Source organism: Falco naumanni, chromosome 3 (genome assembly GCF_017639655.2).
Source record: "Falco naumanni isolate bFalNau1 chromosome 3, bFalNau1.pat, whole genome shotgun sequence".
Taxonomy (NCBI): domain Eukaryota; kingdom Metazoa; phylum Chordata; class Aves; order Falconiformes; family Falconidae; genus Falco; species Falco naumanni.
Genome location: NC_054056.1, coordinates 85,046,221 through 85,064,932, shown reverse-complemented (window position 1 = coordinate 85,064,932; position 18,712 = coordinate 85,046,221). Strand labels below are relative to the sequence as shown.

Below are 18,712 nucleotides of genomic sequence, written 5' to 3'. Positions count from 1 at the left end.
ATACTTTTCTGTAAGGAACTTCCTATGGCTGTGAATGGGATGGGAAAGGAAGCTGCCATACTTCTACATCTTGATCCCTTTGTTCATGTGGTAGAAAGAAAAAGGCTCAGATAACTCTGAATCCTTTTTGTTTAGACCTGAAAATCATGTAGGGGAAGGGCAATGGATTCCCAGTGTTCCTCACTGTCTCCGCCTGTAATCTTGGTAACACTTCTCTGTCTAATTTTAATGACATCTATACTTCTTGTACCAGTTAGTGCAGAATTTCAGAAGTCAGAGGTTAGTTATTGTTTCATTTTAGATACAACAGGTACCTGGATGGGTACTGAATTTCGAATGTGGGAGTGAAAGTTTCTGTCATTCATCTGGGTAGATGCTGTATAATTCAGAAACATCTTAGGCTGCTGCTGGGGTGCGTGGTTTCTGTAGATGAGTTGTATTTAGCCAGACAAGAACTGATGTACATATGATGGTGAAAGGGTAGAAACTTCTTGCTGACTCCAGTTCTTACTGCCTAACACCATATTGTGAATCCAGATAACAAAAATGTTTAGATTTGTATTTTAATATTTAGAAAACATATTCTGTGGATGGTTTTGTATATTCAGTCAAATTGTGAAGATAGGACTTTGTCCTACCCTTGTTGAAAATTAATAATACTACATTACTATACATTAATGCATACTATATATTGTAAAGAGCACTTACAGTGACCTTAAAATGCATTATCTTCTGTATTGTTACAGAGGAACAGCAGTTTACAAATGCTTAGAGTGATTAGATTGACATGGTTTATGTGTAATGTGCAACCACTGGTAAAGTGAGTAATTAAATGCAAAGTATACTCGAAAATGTAATAATACATTGAAATTCATGGCAGATTATTTCCAAGCATCATTATGAGAATTTGTCTTTTCTCTTTGTCTTCCAGTATGAATAGAGATTTCTGGTGAAATTCAATGCATTCTTCCCTTTCAGTGAGGATGCTGGTTTGGGATGGCAAAAATTAGAGTCTTTTTACATAAAAATCTCTATTACAGGAACTTGAACTGGAAGTACTGTACAAAGCAGTATGAATAAACCAAAACCTTTGTCCTTCTGGGTTTTAATTTAAATATTTTTTTACTTGCATGGTGTTACCTTGGTAATAAGTTTGGTGTTTCTCATTGCTGCTTGTTGTATTTTGCTGTGAATTTACTCCCAATTTCTTTCTTGTTCAGAAAAGTAGTGGCTTATCCTTGTCCCTAGAGCATAGCCTAGCTGTTCAGGCTGGCCTGAAAACAGTCTTGCAGTTACTGAGCTCATGTTTTGGCTGAACTTTTAAAATGTATATCATGTTAAATATATCCATTTCATTATTGTTTTCCATTAATATACTAAGCTGAAATATATTGATTCCTTCTTTCACTTTGCTCATTGAGCTGCCTATTTGTTCTATAGCGGATAAAAAATGTTGCCAAAGCCTTGTTTAAAAAAAAATCCTGTGACTTTTGTCTTCTTACCAGATGGAACTTTTATTGGCTGTCCCTAACACTTGGCATGCTTACATCTATTCCAGAAAACAGAAAGAGATGGTCACAAAGTCAGAATGAAAAAACTGTTTATAAAAAACAAGAGTTATACATCAAGTTGGCTGGTGCTAAACTGTCTTGTAGCTGTTGGTGGGTTTTAATTGATGTTTAATCAAAAGAGCTTTTTGATAGAATTAGACCAACTGATTACATAGTAGATCAGGATGAGGATTTTTGATTTCCATCTGAACTGTGTTCTTTTTTACAGCTATATAGTGTTAATATTGTACATAAGGCTAGGATTCACAATTAAGTTAAAATTATTTATCTATTGACAGTGCAAATATATCCAGAATTGGAGCGGTGTGTTGGCTGACTGTTGTGGTGGTGGTGGGTTTTTTTAATGTGTATTTTAATTAGCTTGTTCCCCCCTCTCCTGCCTCCCCCCAACCTGGAAAGCAGCCAGTGTGGCTTGTGAGTGGTCTTGGTTTTGGAATGAAGTGACACTGGGGTTAAGTCCAGTTATGGTAGCCTGCAGCTGAAGTAAAGGAAGTATAGCTTTACAAGTTAAGGGAGAAAAGGAAGTTTGTACAAAAATGGGAACATAGCAGTGGCATCAGGATTATTAAGATAAAGTGGGGGTTTTTAAGCAGCTAGTTTTCCGAAGTGTATTCCTGCTGGTGTTTGGGTTTTTTAAATAGGGAGTTTTGGATGCAGTCAGCTTTTGTACAGATACTTCCTTCCACCCTCGTAAAATATTTTTAGTGGGTTTAGAGGTACTTTTATTGCTGCTGTTGTGTAGAATGAGCTTTTCATCTATGAACAAAGTATAATAGTACAAAATAGGCCATAGTTGCAAGATTAATTTATCCAGGCCTCTAGGATTCAAACTGCATGGAGGGGACTTGCTCAGATATCTAAGTCCTTCCAGAATCCCAGTAGACAATGTGAGCAGAAATAGGAGTTAGCCAGTGGCCCCCAGAAGATCAGGGGAGCCTGCTGGGCTCACTGCCGTCCTGCCCAAGAGCATGACACAGCCTCGCCTGTTTGCTTACCTGCTTCTTGGCAGGCAGATGCCATCACATGTATGGCCAGATCTTCCTCACCTGCTGTAAATCAGCATAGCTTCACTGAAGATGCTGGGTTGAGTCACAGGGTTGGAGGCAGTTCTGCTTCAGTCGCAGCGGCGCTCTGTGCTGGGCAGCTGCTCTTTGCTTGTGTACTTCCATCACGTCCACTGCCCGACTTCTCATCGGTAAACCAGCCCCTGAGTTGTTTATAAAACAATCAGCAAAGTAGGCAAGGTATGTGGCATGGCAATTCTTTCAATTTTTTTTTCTGTTGCCATCTGTCTGTGTAGACCCTCACAAAGCCTGTTAAAAATGAGATCTGTGTTCCTGGTGTGCCCACCTGGATCCACAGGTGCTGCACAAAAATATAGGGAATATGAAAGAACATAGGTGGGATTCAGTTTTTACATTTGAAGGCACATTTTTATGCATTAGGGTCACATACAGGTAAATGATGTTAATATTCTTGAGAGTTTAATACTTTCCATTGTATAGGAAACAGACATCTTAATGCCTGTTAAACGCTAGCAAACTGCTTAAAAATAAGTAATTTCAGTTTTTAAGCACCAGAAGCAAGAGAAGATGCTAAAGCCCAGTCAGGTTGTACTCAAGAGATGACATATATAGTCTGTCAAACATAAGTCTATGCATTTACGTATAAATGTGATAGGTCTATCTATTCTGGAGTTTGCTGATTTTTGACTAGGTGATTCAATACTTGAGCTGTCTGATCAATAATTTTTCTGCCATTCAGGGCAAAATTCAAGGTGAAATTCCAACTGAAATTGGAGAAGACTGAAGTTTGACTGCAGTGTGAGCATCTTAACAGGATGTGGTTTTGGGCATAACAAGAATTGACTGCAGATAAGTTAAGGCCTAAGCTGTTGAAAAACTGCAGTCTGCACATCCTCTATAGAAAGAATTATTCCTCTGAATTCCTCAAAATTTGCACTGATGTTGAGCATGCTTTAATTTGGGCAAGACTTCCATTGCAATGCATGGTCTTGATTGGGCCATGTGGAGTTCAGAATTAGCAACTTGGTTATGACAAGATGCCACCAAATACACAAGTTTCTATAGGCAGGTTAAGATGGCTTTTGCAATGAAAAATTATTAATATACTGCTGAAAATATTAACTGTGGTAATAATTTAGCTGTTGCATGGAGTATTAAACTTCATCACTTTGATAATAATAATAATAATGAATCAAACAAGAGCTTTGTCTTGAAAGTAAACCCCTCAACCTAAATATATACCATTGCCTTGACAACTTCAAAACAGAAATTAAAACACTTTGCTTTTTTTGTTTAATAGTTTCTGCTTAGAAACAAAAGCAAGATACTGATTCTAGTTTTTGCAGGAAGACTACCAAACTCTCTGGTTTAAGTGGCACCTGTCTTGGTCCGCCAGAGCAGGGCTGCCACAGCACCGTGCTGCTGCGCTCGGCAAGTTAAAATACTGAAAAATCAGCAAGGAAAGAACATTCTGTGACCCATCTCATGCCTTTGAAGAAGTTTGTGGAAATGGTTGTGTTATTAGGTGCTGAAAACTCAGAGGAGAGTTAATGGGAAGACCAGTGCTTGCTGCAAGGCAGTGGAAGGAGTAAAGCGAGACCAGACCCCAACTGTGGGGCTGTGCAAAGAGCTGACTTTCGTGAGGAAGGTGTACGTAGTACTGATCTGTCACTTCCAAGCAGTGGCACATCAAAAGTTTCCTTTGCCCAGTGGTGATGGGAGGGGAGTTGCCAAAGGCAGGTAAGGGTAACTGCAGACAGAAGCAAAGCTATTCTTTAAAATTTGCATTAATAAAATTATAACTCCTGTTTCAGTGACTAAACTTCCAAGTGATGTTGGTTGCCTGAGGCCAGGCTGCAAAGGACTTGGTTGAAATTACGCTGAAGGTGGCTCATGGCTTAAGGGTGAAAATATGCAATGAGTTGCATGGAAAAAGTTAGCCTATTACAAAATGGCTTGTATGAATGATAATTAATCAAGTGTATGGAAAAAAAGTTTAAGTTTTTATCAGCAGTTAGTACTGGAGGCAGTAAAGTGGCAACTAACAGAGGTATGATGACAAGGAAGGGCAAACCATTAGGGAGCGATGTAATCATGGAGTTTGAGACCAGCTAAGGAGAGGGAAATACAAAGTATTGGAAGTAAGCTGAAATAAATTGAGTTTATGGTGTTAACATCTGGCCAGCTGCAAGGCCGGCTGGGTCTGCTTGGACTAGACCTTCCATGAATTTTTTGCCGAAATGTGTTACGGACTTAGAGGACCACCACAAGTCTCAAAGTGGTTAAAAGAATATAAAGCATCTGGGGGGGGTGGGGGTGGGGGTGGGTAAAAAAGTTCCGGGTAAGATATGACAAAAGAGTTAACCTATCTGGAAAGATATATTGGAAATTGTTCTTGATATCTCCAAAATGCGAGAGATGGTGAAGCAGAGCTTTAAAACAGGGATGTCCTGGTGGTTAATCAATGTGTTTGGCACAAAGCAAGGAACCTACTAAGTGGAGTGACTGTGGCCCTCTGCACTCCTGACATCGATGGCTGCCTGTGTAAGTGGTTGGATTTCCAGCAAAAGACCCTGTACCCTTCCAGATAGGGCAGGTGTATCAAGTGGAAATGGCTGCCATAGACATGGATCAATTAAAGCAGAAAAAACTGCCTGTGGAGCAGGAGAAAGCTACCAGAGAGTGGCCACCAAGGGAAATTCTTGGCTTTCCCTCATGACCACCTGCTTTTAAAGCAGAAAAGGTTCTTTTTCTGCAGTCGATCTCAAGGGAACATTTAGGAGGTTAGTATTTCCAAACATCTGTTGAAAACTGAAGGAGAGAAGGAAGAGAGCTGGTCTAAGCATTGGATTTGGTCTTCTGCTGTTTCTGGTCATTTAGCCAAAGGACCTGAACTGCTTGGCAGCAGGTCTGCAACTTGAGCACTTGCTTCTATGTTTTTTGTCAGTCCTCACTTCCATATGCTTGCATGGGGTCAGCTATTAATTATGGCATGTCAACATGTAAAACCTAAGTTGTTATTTGAATATATTTGAAGTGGATGTGAATAATTTTGATATCTATGAATAGATTATCTGGTATCACAGTAAAAGTATTCTGCTTTTTAAGTTTTAGGGTTTATTTGTACAGCTGTAGTCTGAGTCTGCAACCTTTTTTATTGTAACTGTTTAGGTCTGTAAAGAAACTTAATCATGTACGGCACACTATGCTTGCTGAAATGGAGTAAAATATTACAGTTCCATAAATCAATGATTTTTTTCTTTGTTAAAATCAAGGATTTATTGGGTTACAAAAAATTAAAGCCATCCAGATGAATACCATGTTCAGTCTGGTATTGGAGAGTAGGGAAGGAGGGAGGTTGCATCTCTCCTGTGCTCTTCGTGCTTTCTTTAAAGGCTGTGCAGAGCAAGGAGGAGGGTGCTGGGTCCTGCCTCGTACATGTGCACACCAGCACTCTGCTGTGCACAGTGGGTGTAACTGCTCTCGCCCTGCACAGCACTGTCCTCTGCACCGGATGAGGTGGAAACCTTGGGGAGGAAGGAAAAGGTATGTGGTCGTGCAATGGAAGACCATATGGCAATGGAGAGGATGAAATTCAAGTCTTACATATACACCTGCGTTTGGCATTATATAATTTCTAGCAGCTGGATATAGGAACTTGGCTGTTTTCAGACTTTTTAAAAATTATTTTTATTTCCTTTAGTGCATCACTTCTGCGTCAATGTTGGTGAAAATTGAAGGCAACTCAGTATCTGTTGAGATCCTCACTCAATAAAAAGCTTATTGTAAATCTAAGGTGTTTTTTTTTAAATATCATTAAATCAGAATTAAATTTATGTTGTTTATATGTCTTGTCTTAATTCTTTGTGATCACATGCTGACTGTTTTGTCTTCCAGGAAGATTTTTTTGGTAATGTGTCATCTGTTTGTGTGTGAAGAAGTGTAAAATGACTAATTCTTTCTACTATTTACATTCATAAAGTAACAATTCTAGTTTTGTTCTTGAAACAACTGCTAAAAGAAGCCCTTCCATGGGAACAGTAGAATAAGACAATTAAGTAATCTGTTCTAAATATTTATGTGTTAGCAATGTTGCATATTTTACTGGACAAAGCAAAATTACCTTGGCAAGATTGTCTTTCCTGTGAACTTAAGATTGCTTGAATCCTTTTTTATATCTGCTGAGGTATGAAAGCTATAGACAGGAAGATCTGTGAAGAGAGGAATATGTTTTTTATAGATTTTTATGCATAAATATATGCACACATACATTGATGTAAATTTTTTTGGACGATGAAAAGGAGAAGTGAGGGAAGAATTTACATAAGATTTTCAGTTTCTTGGTGCTGTTGCTATCAGAGGGTGACACATTGTAGATTTCTCCACTGTAAAGTTCAGGAGTAATTTACAAGCATCTAAAAGTCCAGTTACCAAGTCCTAGATGGTGTCTGGATTTCTCCGAGGTGGTGTGGAAGTACCTCTACTCAAGGTGGGACAAGCAGCCGTTTTGCTGGGCTATATTTTGCCTGGCTGCTTGGGTTGGGTGCAAGGGTTGCCTCCCTGGTGCATCTTCTGGACTTTTTGGCAAGTTCACAGTTAAAGCTGCTCATCTGAAAAGCACAGATAACTTGAAATAAACCATTACCAGATGCTCCTGGTAGGCAGGGACCTGAGGAACCTTATCAGGCTGAGGGGCTGGAGGAGCTTGGCCAGTTGTGTGGCAGAACGAGAGGCTCTCAACAGCCTGTGAGGTAGGTCTGCCTTGTGAAGCTGAGGAAGCACGGCCGGTGAGAGAGTGGCGTTTCAGAAGGAAATCTAGGTCCTGAGCTTTGTTTTCCTTGCTGAGAAGATGGAGTGGCTTGGTTCCGTTGGCTTTCCCTGCTCTTCACTGCAACCCTGCAATCATTTGCTGTATAAACACCAACACATTGTATTCCAGAGAGGTAGTTTATAAGATACTTGCTTAGGGAGTCATTGCTTATGGGAAGCAGCAGACCTAAAGATCTGGGAAGTGCTGGCAGCCAAAGGGACAGCCTGACATTGCTCCTGTGTGTGGCCGTGCTTCTTATTGCTCGATGGGCTCCTCACAGAGATCCTGCTGGTATCGCTTGCTCCCCCTTGCCTTCTGGCAGCTGAGTTGGATCATAGTGAATTATTATTATTCTGCTCCTGGAGAAACCATCATTTACAAATACAGCTGTTAAAGAATCCAGTAAGTGGTTGTCAGAAGCGCTTCAATTTCTTGATTGCCTTTTATTTGGATAAATTCTGACTTCTCACCTGGAATTTTAGGAGGAGGACAGCTAGGATTTCTTTTAATAATTATGCAGTGCAGATGTGTGTGTGTACATTAAATATATGTTGTACAGACTGCAGTTTCCAATATTCCAATTCAAATATGTTTTTGATTTAACATTAAGAGGCAACTGCTTTATCAAATGGACAAGAATTGCTTATTTTCTCCAACACTGTTGAGAAATTAATGGCAGTTTCAGAATTTTTGAAGGGCAAAGAAATGGTATTCTCTGATTCAAAGAACTAATTAGAAATAAATGCCTGTGGGTATTGGGTTCCCCCCCCTCCCCTCCCCCCATTTTAGGAGAATTAGAGGAAAATTGAATAATTGCTTTCAATTTTACAGGCAGCCAGCATCAAGCGTGAAATGACCTTCCCTGCATTTCAACAGGAGGATGTAAAAAGTGACATCAGTCAAAAACTGCCAGACCAACAGTTTCTCCTGTTCACCACAAAGGAGGAAGATTTAAAAACAGCAGAGACCAAAAAACCAAACAGAGCTCATGAGTATGAAAAGGAAAACACTCGTTCGGTTTGCCTTCTGGAACAGAAGCGCAAGGTTGTTTCTTCAAATATTGATGTGCCTCCAGCAAGGTAAGGAGAGTTGGTGGTTTTTGTTGTGTTTTGTTTTAAGCCTTTTTTTCTTTTTTCTTCTTCCCATTTTTTATTTTTTTTTTTTTTAATAGGATATTAGAGGCAAGTTTGGTAAGCAATACAATGAACTACTAAGACTGGTAGTATTCATTTCCTGGCAGTCCAAAGTTAATCAGAACTCCAATATTTGAGAGATCTGCTAGAAAATTGAAAACAATAGTAGCAGAAACTGAGACCATCTGCAGCGTACCACTTTGTACTGCTTTTGCAATGTTAATGCTTTTAGAATGTGCTGCAACTGAGGTACTCTCAGAAGAGGACCTGTCTTAATACAAAGAGATTGTTGACCCAGCTTTACCCCAAGAAGTAATCTTCTGAATTATACACATAATCATCTTATCTGCTAGCAACTTTTTGTAATTTTTTAAATTTTTATTTTATTTTTTACTGCCATACCTGCAACCACATTATACTCATGGGAGTGTGCAGTGGCTTACGCTGCATAGTGAGGTTGTAGTATTTTATGTTCTGTTACATCCCTGTATAGGTACACAGCTGGGTCATGTGCTCTATGAAATGAATTAACAGAAAAAAGTGTTGAGGGAAGGCCAATGCTGGGAAATCAAATTTATATAAAATGGAGATTTGAGGATTTGGTATTGCTTTTTAATTTGTTATTCCTAGAGGATCTGTTGTGAGTGCACATAAGTGTTTGTCTTAAGCATTCGCATCTGCACAGTTACACTTCTAACTAATTTTGAGAAAAATAATTGTTCTTTAATCTGAGACTTGACATTATGTCACAGCAGGAAATTGAAGGATTATTTGTGTTTTGTTTTTTTCTTCTTGATATTTAAGTGAAATGATAGTAAGAGAAGGAGAAACTGAGAATTTCATACTGATTAGTGATTTAAAGAGAAGGGGCTTGAAAATACAGAGTCTAGAACCTTGGACTTTGGGAAAGGGCATCGCTGCTTTGAGAGAGAAAGGGAATGATTCCTCTAGGAAATACATTAGTATAAAAGAAAAACACCCAGTAATGCTGAACAGACTCACTTCTATCAATGGTGAAAAACTGACAACAAATTTGGTATTCTGTGTTGCCAGATGAAAAGTGTTTTTTCTTTTTGTTGTTCATGATTTTCTGTTGCCATCAGTCTATCTGCAAATGTATTTTCTTAATCTGCCTGGTAAATTCACTTGCACATAATATTCCGTGAAACACCTTCCAAGTTTATAGTGCCACTTAAAAAAATATGTAGTAAAACTGGATGTTTTGTTTGTTACTGGTTTGTTTTCTTTATAATAACCAACATAACCAGCAGGTTCTGCCATATCATCCAGAACAGGATGACGATTGTTTTCCTTTGTCTCTCATAGATGACACTTGTGAAAACCACAAAGTTCGCAAGCATTTTGACAGGTTGGGGTTTTTTCCCCCCATATATACCTAGTAAAAAGCTGTGCATTAAAATCTTGCAAATGTTAGGATACTTACTTGAGATTTTCACCAGTAAACAACCCTGTAATAGCTGAGTGCCCTTCTTGTTCACTCTTATGTGTCTCAAAGCAAATAGGATCATCAGAAAATTCAGGTCAGCAGGGACCTCAGGAAGTCACCTAGTCCAACCTCCTGTTCAAACCATATGTTAACATTTCCATTTTACAATGCAGACAGCTAAGGTGCAGGTTTCAAGTGCCTTTTTGTGTTGCTTCATGCAGATAATCTACTTGAAGAAGTAGTCAAGCTCCCTTTTTCTGTAGCTGCAAAATCATCCTTCCTTGGAGGGATGGATATTTTTTCCCCAAAAAGGTGGAAAAGAGGATGAATAAACATCTTCAATACCTTCTTAAGACTAATTGTGACACCACTTGTTGAGCACAAGATACTTAAGAAGATAGGAAATAAGTTCATGTGTGAAGGTGTCTTCTAAAATTGTTCTTTTTTTCTGTATTTTGTTGGGAACACAGAATTGATCGTATTAGACTGTCACGTGTTTTCAGACATGTGGGTTTAGTGCTGCGTTAGCAGAATTTGAGAATGAAGTAGAAAACAAACCTGGAGTTTAAATTCAATAGCCTCATAAACATCTTGGCCAATCTTGCTACAGTTCTGCAGACAAGCTTAAGTTTCATTTTTAATGTGAGGTGAATTACTGGGCCACAATGGACTAAAACCTTTGCTTGGAGATTTGCTTGGAGATTCTCATAAATCCTTGTTGTTGTAATGGGGGGAATGCCCAGTCTCTCTTCCTCTTCAGCACAGTTTGATCTCTTTAAGTCATATTCTCTGAAAGGTAAGAGTCCACACATTTGACAGTCTCCTGCCTCTTTATAAGCCCCTTCCAGTCTTCTGTCTAGGACTGCACTGATGGAGTTGCATGTTCCCCAGAGGTGAATTACTCCTCCCGTTACCTCCTGGCAGGACCTGTTGAATTGACTGTCCTCTCCTCTGATGAGAACATCCATCCACCTTTGCAGTTTTATTGTATCCATTTGCGGAAAGTCATCTTGAATTAATCGGATGATGTTTACAAAAGCATGGGAGAAATAAGGTGTTTAATATGTTCAGTTTCTTATTGCTACATACGTCCTCCTTGCAAAAAAACTTCCAGCTATGGTTTTGACATAGAAAAATGCTATGGAAATTAAGCTTGCTATTTATTTAGTTTGAAAACCTTAGTGGAAATGACATGGTTACCCACCTCACTTCAGATGCGAAAGTAAAGGGTAACGATAAATTTTGCAGTATCTCACTAAACCCAGGACAATATGCAAGTGATTTTGAGACAGAAGTTTACCATACTGCAGAATCCTTATTAACAAGGGCATATGAGTATCTCCATAAGAGCTCTGTTGTGTCTGCAAAAGAGCTGGTAACATGGATAAGTATACTTCACTTCGACCACAAAATGAAACAAGATCCATCCCATTTTATCCGTTTTTAGGGATCTTAGTGAATAAGAATGAAGGTCTTTGTCAGGCAGTATCCAAAATACTTAACGATTCAGAAAACACTGGCATAATAAATGTTGCTTCTGAGGCAGTCAGCCACAGGGCTTTCATTATCACTTATAGACTCTGAAATTTTAGAAGTGTGAAAATATCTTGACTGAGTCCCTGGTGTGTCAGGTGATAGGTGGTCAGGTGGCGCTGAAATTACAGTAGATGGAACTGTAGAGCAGGGACAGGCTGGTGGCTGTCTTACGTGTGTGCACAGGAGAATGAGAAACTAATGGAAAACAATGATGCTTTAGAGTTTTGTTTTTCAATGATATCTGGAGAGAAGGGGCAGATCCATACTAATTGAGAGCCTGACAGTTACGCACTTGTCCGGAGCATGGAAGGTGTGGGTTCATGTTCTTTTGCGTTTGGAGCAAGGACCTGAACTGAGGTCTTCAGTGTACAAAGGAGGTTGTCTTTACCATCAAAGTCCTGACATATTCAAGGTGCTTCATGGGGCAGCTCTTTAAAGTAATAATGTGAGGCTAAATGTGGCAGATCTGAACTGAATATTTTATTGCATGTAGAATATTTTTAGTATTGACATTAAATCCAATTTTAAAGTTAATTGTTTACATTTTCTATTTCATCTTGCAAAAATACTGCAGACTTTCCTCTCTGTTACGTGCTTAGAGACCATGACTTTTTCTTGCTGAATTTTTAAAAAAAATGTTTTGGAATGCAAAAATGGAATGGGAGATGAATAACATCAAGTCTTTCCCTTTTCAGATTTCTCTATTTGGTCATTTTGAACAAAATTTATATGATTTAAATAGCTTTCCTACTTCTGAAACTCATATAAGCATAAATGAAACTGCTCAGCTTGAGTAGATGAATTATTTAGTATAATAAGGAAATTTGAATTCCTTATTTCCCCTTTAAAGTTTAAATCTATTGGTCGTTTTGGTGCATGAAGGACTGCGGTCTTGGAGGAAGGGGTCTGACCACTGGACTATAAACTGCAGTTATCTCAGAGAATTGAGATGTTCTCTGTACAACAGAGGAGAATTTGCTTTAGATTGACTTCCAGTTCAAACATGAGTGATCAAACACAGCCCAGATCGCTAGGATCTGGGCAGTGAAAGGTCATTTTCTAAACAGAGAGTGGTGTCACTGAGGGACTAATTGTCTTGTCTTGTGGGCAGAAGCAAGCACAGATCTACCAGTGTTTCAGGCAGTTACATCTCTATAGGTCAAATGTAATCAAAGATGATATCCCCGGTAGGCAGCAGTGTGGGATTTAACGGAGCCTTTTTGCTTATTTGTATTTTCATCAATTTTTATCATAATGCACACTTCTTCCCAAAGCAAGTCAACGAGGAAGATATGAAGCAGCCCAGGCTGCTGATACAGCGGTTGTGAGTGTGAGTCATGATGTAGGGAACCAGTGCAGGTGACACAGTGGAGAATGGCTTCTGCACCTCAGAGGATGAGGATGGAAGGGTGGGGAATGGAGAGCAAGGGGTAAAGTTTCCTTTTTTTGAGTAAAGTGTGAGAATAAATGTCTGGACATGGTGATGGTGTTAAAAGTCCTTCTAGACAGAAATGTTTTGACCATCTGTAGCTGGAAACCCTTCAAAACTTCTATGCATTAGTGTCAGAAGTGGTATCCTTTCAGGTGTCTCAGGAAGGAGTAGCTGGAAAAATCCAAAAGGTTAAGAGAATTAAAGAAGGAACTAGGCAGGCATCGCTCCTACCCCTCTGATGGGTGGGAGTGTTTGATTAGTTTTGCTTTTGTTAACCTTTTGCTAGATGATCTCAAAATATTGTGGAATTTGTATTATCCCCTGGCCACATCATTCTCCTTTCCCCAGTCCTCCTGTACCCTATATTCCCTGAAAAAAAGAAAGAAATAAAAGCTTTCAAACTGCCTAACTTTTTCTGTATCAAGTTTGTGCTCTTAAAGGGCAAGCCAAAGCTAAACCTCAGCTGCTTAAGCACTTCATATAGTGTGAAAATAGCTATTGTGCAATAAAGCCTTCTGGTTCCTGGGCTCATCTGGTTCACTGCTATGAAGCACTGACTTTTGCCATAACAATAATATATTGGATTTTGCTGTCTTCTGTTGCTTTAATATAAAAAAAAAATTGCTCAATACTGTGAAATTACTTTTTATTCATGTACCTGTACTTTACTTACTAATTAGTTTATAATTTAATGGAAGAATATATGAAATAATTGAAAGAAAGTAAATATCTCTAGGAATTCTCTCCCCCGTTGTTTCTTTAGGTGCTTCTAGAATAGCTACAGAAACTGGGGCAAAATGAATTGCAGCCATGTTTTCTGACCATCATTATAAAGAAACAGTATAGGCAGTGGTGCGTTTTCATCACTAAATTATTTTCTTGCCTGGTCTCTCCAGGAACATAACTCTGGGCGGCTTTCTGATTAGAGAGTACATTGCTGATCTGTAAGGCCTGCTGGGCATGATTGATTATGCACCATGCATTGCAATGGAAACATTTGCATATTTTCGTTGCCCAAACTCTCCAGGAGCCTGACTTCAAGATCAAAAGCAGTATCTGCTTAAGGATGTTATCCTCACTAGGAGGTCTTCCCAATCTGCTTGCAGAGGGAAGAACCTGACAATCAAGTTACGCTTTTCTGTTTATCCAGAGGTTATCTTCTGTTACTCTTCTCCATCTGTTTTAGAAGGCTCCTCAGTTCTTCTTAGGGGAGGTCCTTTTCTGTATCTCCCACAATTTTGACGGAGGGGATTGATGGGGCAATTTCAGAGGGCATCAGCTGTTGTTTGGATGCTGAGGCTTTTCAGTCAAATTTGATGAAAACAAAAGGCCAAGAAACCAGGCTGAGCTTCAGATTTACTGACTGTAGCTCTGTGAGCTTTCGAGCTCTTTAGCTCTCCTTCTGCCAGAAAAGCACTTCATTGAGGTGTGAGGTTTTTTCACCATACTGTAGGTTGAGCACTCCCATTTCTTAAGGTTCATTTTCTGTGCATCCATGATAGTTGGAAACAGTTGTTTTTCATGTAATGAGAATTACTGCCAGAGTCATTCCCGTATTTCAGGGCTTCTGTAAAAATGTTGGTAGTCGGCAATACCATGTGTTAAAAAGCAGCTTCTCCAAATATCCATGCAGGCTAGTTATTGAAGTAGTAATTTGTTGCTTTGTTTTGCTAGACCTCTTTAGTTAAATATGTGTGCAGCTTGATTGGATTTCACCCAAGCAGTCATTAGAGCTTGATTATGTTTAATATTGATGGTAAACTACTTGTCATCATCTGCTGCAAAAAGGTGTGGTACCTTCTAGGATCCATTAATAGGAAAAAGAAGTTTATCCAGAAAGCAATCAGAATCAGTCTGTTAGCACTTTTTGAAGTAAAAAACTATATAATTCTTGATGCTGTTTTCTAATACTACATTTTCTTTGTGTTCTAGAAGGACTGTATATATGCTTTAAGCTCTAGGATGCCTTTGATCTGCCAGCAGCATGCAAAAGCAGTGTAGCAGAAACTTTTTTGAAAAGCATAAATAGCAAATAAAACCTCTGCAGGTAGCTAATGCAGAGCCAAACCAGAACTCCAAAAGTCACCACGCTCATTTAACCGGAATGTCATCTTCCAGATTACTTGCCTGGGTGTGCGTAGTGTTTGTTGCCATGATAGCTGAACCAGCTTCTCACGATGCTGAGACATATGACAGTATTTGTGACGCCTTGCAAACTGTTGGAAAATCACTTTTCGAGTGGTGAGATGGATCAAGTCTTAAGGGTGCTGGGGAACAGAGGGCACGGTTAGTAGGGCTGTCCCATTCAAAGGGTGGCTGACCGTAGGGCTGGTTGAGCTTGCTATAAATAAGATGATCGCACATCTGGGTGGTACAGACTCGGGCATTAGCATTCAGCAGTCCCCACTGCCAGAGAGTCACAGTCATGCGTTGGATAGGATCATTTGTTGAAAAAGGTGTAACATCCCCAGCTGATTGTGTTCACTCAGTTGGCAGCTTGTAGAGGCACCAGTTATATGACTAGCACAATTTATTCTTTTGTCATCCGCCTTAGGTAGGCTGTCTGGCCTATCCAGCAGGGTTTTGGCAACATAATATTCTTGTTAAAAGTGTGAATTTTGGATGAGTTAACATTACTCTTGAGGTATTTTTTTTTTCCCCAGTAATGTTCAAAGCAGAGAGAACATTAATCTCATGAATAAAACAAAGTGCTTTTTATGTTCTTTACTCGTAATGTTTTGCATTTGATAGTGATTTTCACACAATTTGGCATAATGGCAGCTACGTGTGGTTGTGGTCTTTGAGCTGATTTACTATGCTTGATCCTGTGAGAGCTGAATGTGGTTTAAGAGTGATGGCTCTAGCAAGAATACAGATAAAGCTTACTTCTCATGAAAAAGTGGCTTCCTATTTGGTGGGGCTTTTTGTAGCAACTGATCATCACACAGACGTCTCTTAGTACATTGTTCCTGGGTCTCCATAATTTTCAGTTTTAACCCTGTCTTCTGATGTGTGCATTAGTATTAATATTAAGAGAGTGAACTTCTAATACCAGCTGGTGCCTTCAGCCATCTGGAGTTTTGGCCAATGTTATTGTCTGTTTTTTTAACTGTGGACTTGCAATGCTATTCCCAGGACATGAAATTTCAGTGAAAAATAAAAGCATGAAAATCTGATTATGCTATTAAATGTGGTGATGTTAAGTTGTCCTACTGCCTGACGTTGGATTCTGTAATTAGTTTAGGTGATTATTATTTTCAAAAGAAAATTTTGCTTGTGCATGTATACATATATATACACATACATATAAATAAGTTTTCCATTTCTCTACAAAGCCCCTTATTCAAAGCACTGCAGAGAAAGATTTGTCTTCATCTATAGAAGTATAACAACTTCTCTTTAAAATCTTCTTTCACTAGTAGCCAAGACAAAAGGCTAAATACTTTTATCTGTGATGGAAGTTGCCAATGGACAGTGATCTCATTACCAAGCAAATTTCAATGAATTCCTCTAATGTGGTACAGAGGAAAAATGTGTCCTTAATCTGCAGCGACCATTAGGCACTGGTTCTTGAAGAGCTGTATTCAGTCAGTATTGCTGCTTTATCTATTAGCCATTGATGTGAATGCATGACTTGTTCTCAGCTCTTCAGTTCCCTTAAAAAATGGAGTGTAATTTCAAAACACTCTTCAACAGCAGGCAATATTCAATAAGAGTAATTTCTTTGTGGTTTGTGTTAGCTGTGGCACAAAATTCCTCTTGAAATGCCATCTGTGCTGAGAAAAAGAAAAAAGTGAATGGGTACATCGTTTATAACTTGTGTATCTGTGAAACGTGCAACAATGGGCTACCATGTATGTGGTTACATTGGTTATATACATCATAGCTGTGTTAATAGCTATAATTTTATTTAAATGCAATAAAATTAAAATATTTTCATTTATGCAGTGGTATTCAACGTTGCATTGTTGAGGTCAGCAAAGACAAGAAGCTTGCCTTTCTGAGAGAAGTTGTATCAGTGATTGTTATTTGTAAAATATTTTTAGAAATTTCTGTCTTAACTCCTTTACCATCATCTCAATGAAAACATTCATTTTACACATCTGAAAAAAAAAGAGGTAGAAAGTGTGACTTTTCCCCATTTATAGTGATATACTTGCTATGTGTACAATGATTTTTCAGTGTTTTGTTCATATCCCTATGATAACTACACTATAATGAAACTTACCCCACCTTGTTTTCATTATGTGGTATGTGAAGTGTATAATCGGTTTGTATAGATGAAAGGCTATTTCAAAGGTGCCTTTTATTTCTATAAGAAAGGTTTTCTGACCTCTTTTATATAGTGGTTTATGTGCATCAGATAGCTGTTTTGCCTATTGCTACTTCAGGTATTGTAACAGCAGGAGCGTTGACAAAGGATGGAGCACGTTAATCACTTCGAAATATATCTAGATTAGGATATGTATGTAAATCAGATTTTTCTAATGGATTATTTTTACTTGAAGCAGAACCACATCTTGTGGTTTTAGTAATCCACATGGTTTAATATAAGCTTCAACTCTTCCCTTTTTACCCCCTGGTGGTTCTGGGAAGATGGTGGAAGAGAAGGGTTCTAGACAATCAAGGTCTGTATGAAGCAGCTACAATTTTTTGTAAGTTGCTAGTCTTTCCAAATAAAATATCCTTTGACTTTGTTACCGAAGCAGCACTCAATGGCAGTGTATTGCGCCAAATGTACTGCACGTGACTTGCAGTGCGACTTTTGTTCCCTATGGAAAGCCTAGTTCCATACCCGACTGAATGGCTGCTTTTTGGAACCTGTTGTATTCAACATATTTTTAATACGTACCGAATGACTAGTTCACAGTTTTCTTGAGCCAACAATAAAATACAGGGTTTGTTCTTAAGGTATGCTAGGCAACCTCACTAGGTAGGGAGTTTTGTGATTTTGTGTGTGTATTTTGAATTCTGCCACAGGAATTCCTGCAGGTGATCTGATACTGTGTCTGACAAGTGACCTGGGGCTGTCTGTGCTTGCTAGCCAGGGAACAGAACAGAGGTAGTAGCATCTTCAGTGGACCAGGAGGAAGCTGTGCATGAAATCTGAACTTCTGCTATTAGTGCTCCCAGCAGAGAAAGTACACCCTGAAGTACCTTGCTCTTCCATCCATAGAGTAAAAGATGAAATGAGATGAGACATTTTTCTAAAAATATTTAACATTCCCGAGCAAATGTATGTTTACACTTTATATAGAACCAGTGTTTAGAAAACATAACTTCATTTTCATTTTGGGATAAAACATTCAGTGTTAGTGACAGTGTATGTGGAATGGTTTGTTTGGTAACCACATCTTCAAAATAGCCACCTCGGGGAACTGAGGGAAGAAGTATAGAATAATATTGCCAGAATACAGTAGCAGAGTGTTTCTTTTCTTTAATTATACATTATACTAAATTCTAGGTATTTGAGAATTGTCCTTCCTTCTCTCCAGGAGCATACCAGAAGCCTATATGTGGCTGGCCACCTGAGCTGTTGTCCTATGGAAACAGTTGTCCTCTCCAGCATCAACAATGGCATACTGCATTGGGGCTGCTGCAGTGTTGACACCTGGATATTTTTAGTAGTAGCAATATTCCAGATGGTAAATGGAGTCAGTAGCCAATTGATGCTTTTAATAAGTTATTCTTACAACTTAATGCTGTTGCTTCTCATTTGATTTGGTTTGTTACCCAAAACTTAATTTCTTGGCCATTT

The 18,712-nt window shown here is 38.8% G+C and overlaps 1 protein-coding gene across 2 annotated transcripts in view; it reads left to right on the top strand.

Moving 5' to 3' along the window:
• The window catches only part of ZNF704 (zinc finger protein 704), a 98,951-nt gene that overhangs the window by 13,362 nt on the left and 66,877 nt on the right, over positions 1-18,712 (top strand). For both annotated transcript variants that reach the window (XM_040586221.1, XM_040586222.1), the window contains exon 2: positions 8,238-8,485. In XM_040586221.1, coding sequence (XP_040442155.1) covers positions 8,238-8,485 — 248 coding nt within the window. The remainder of the gene's footprint in view (positions 1-8,237; positions 8,486-18,712) is intronic.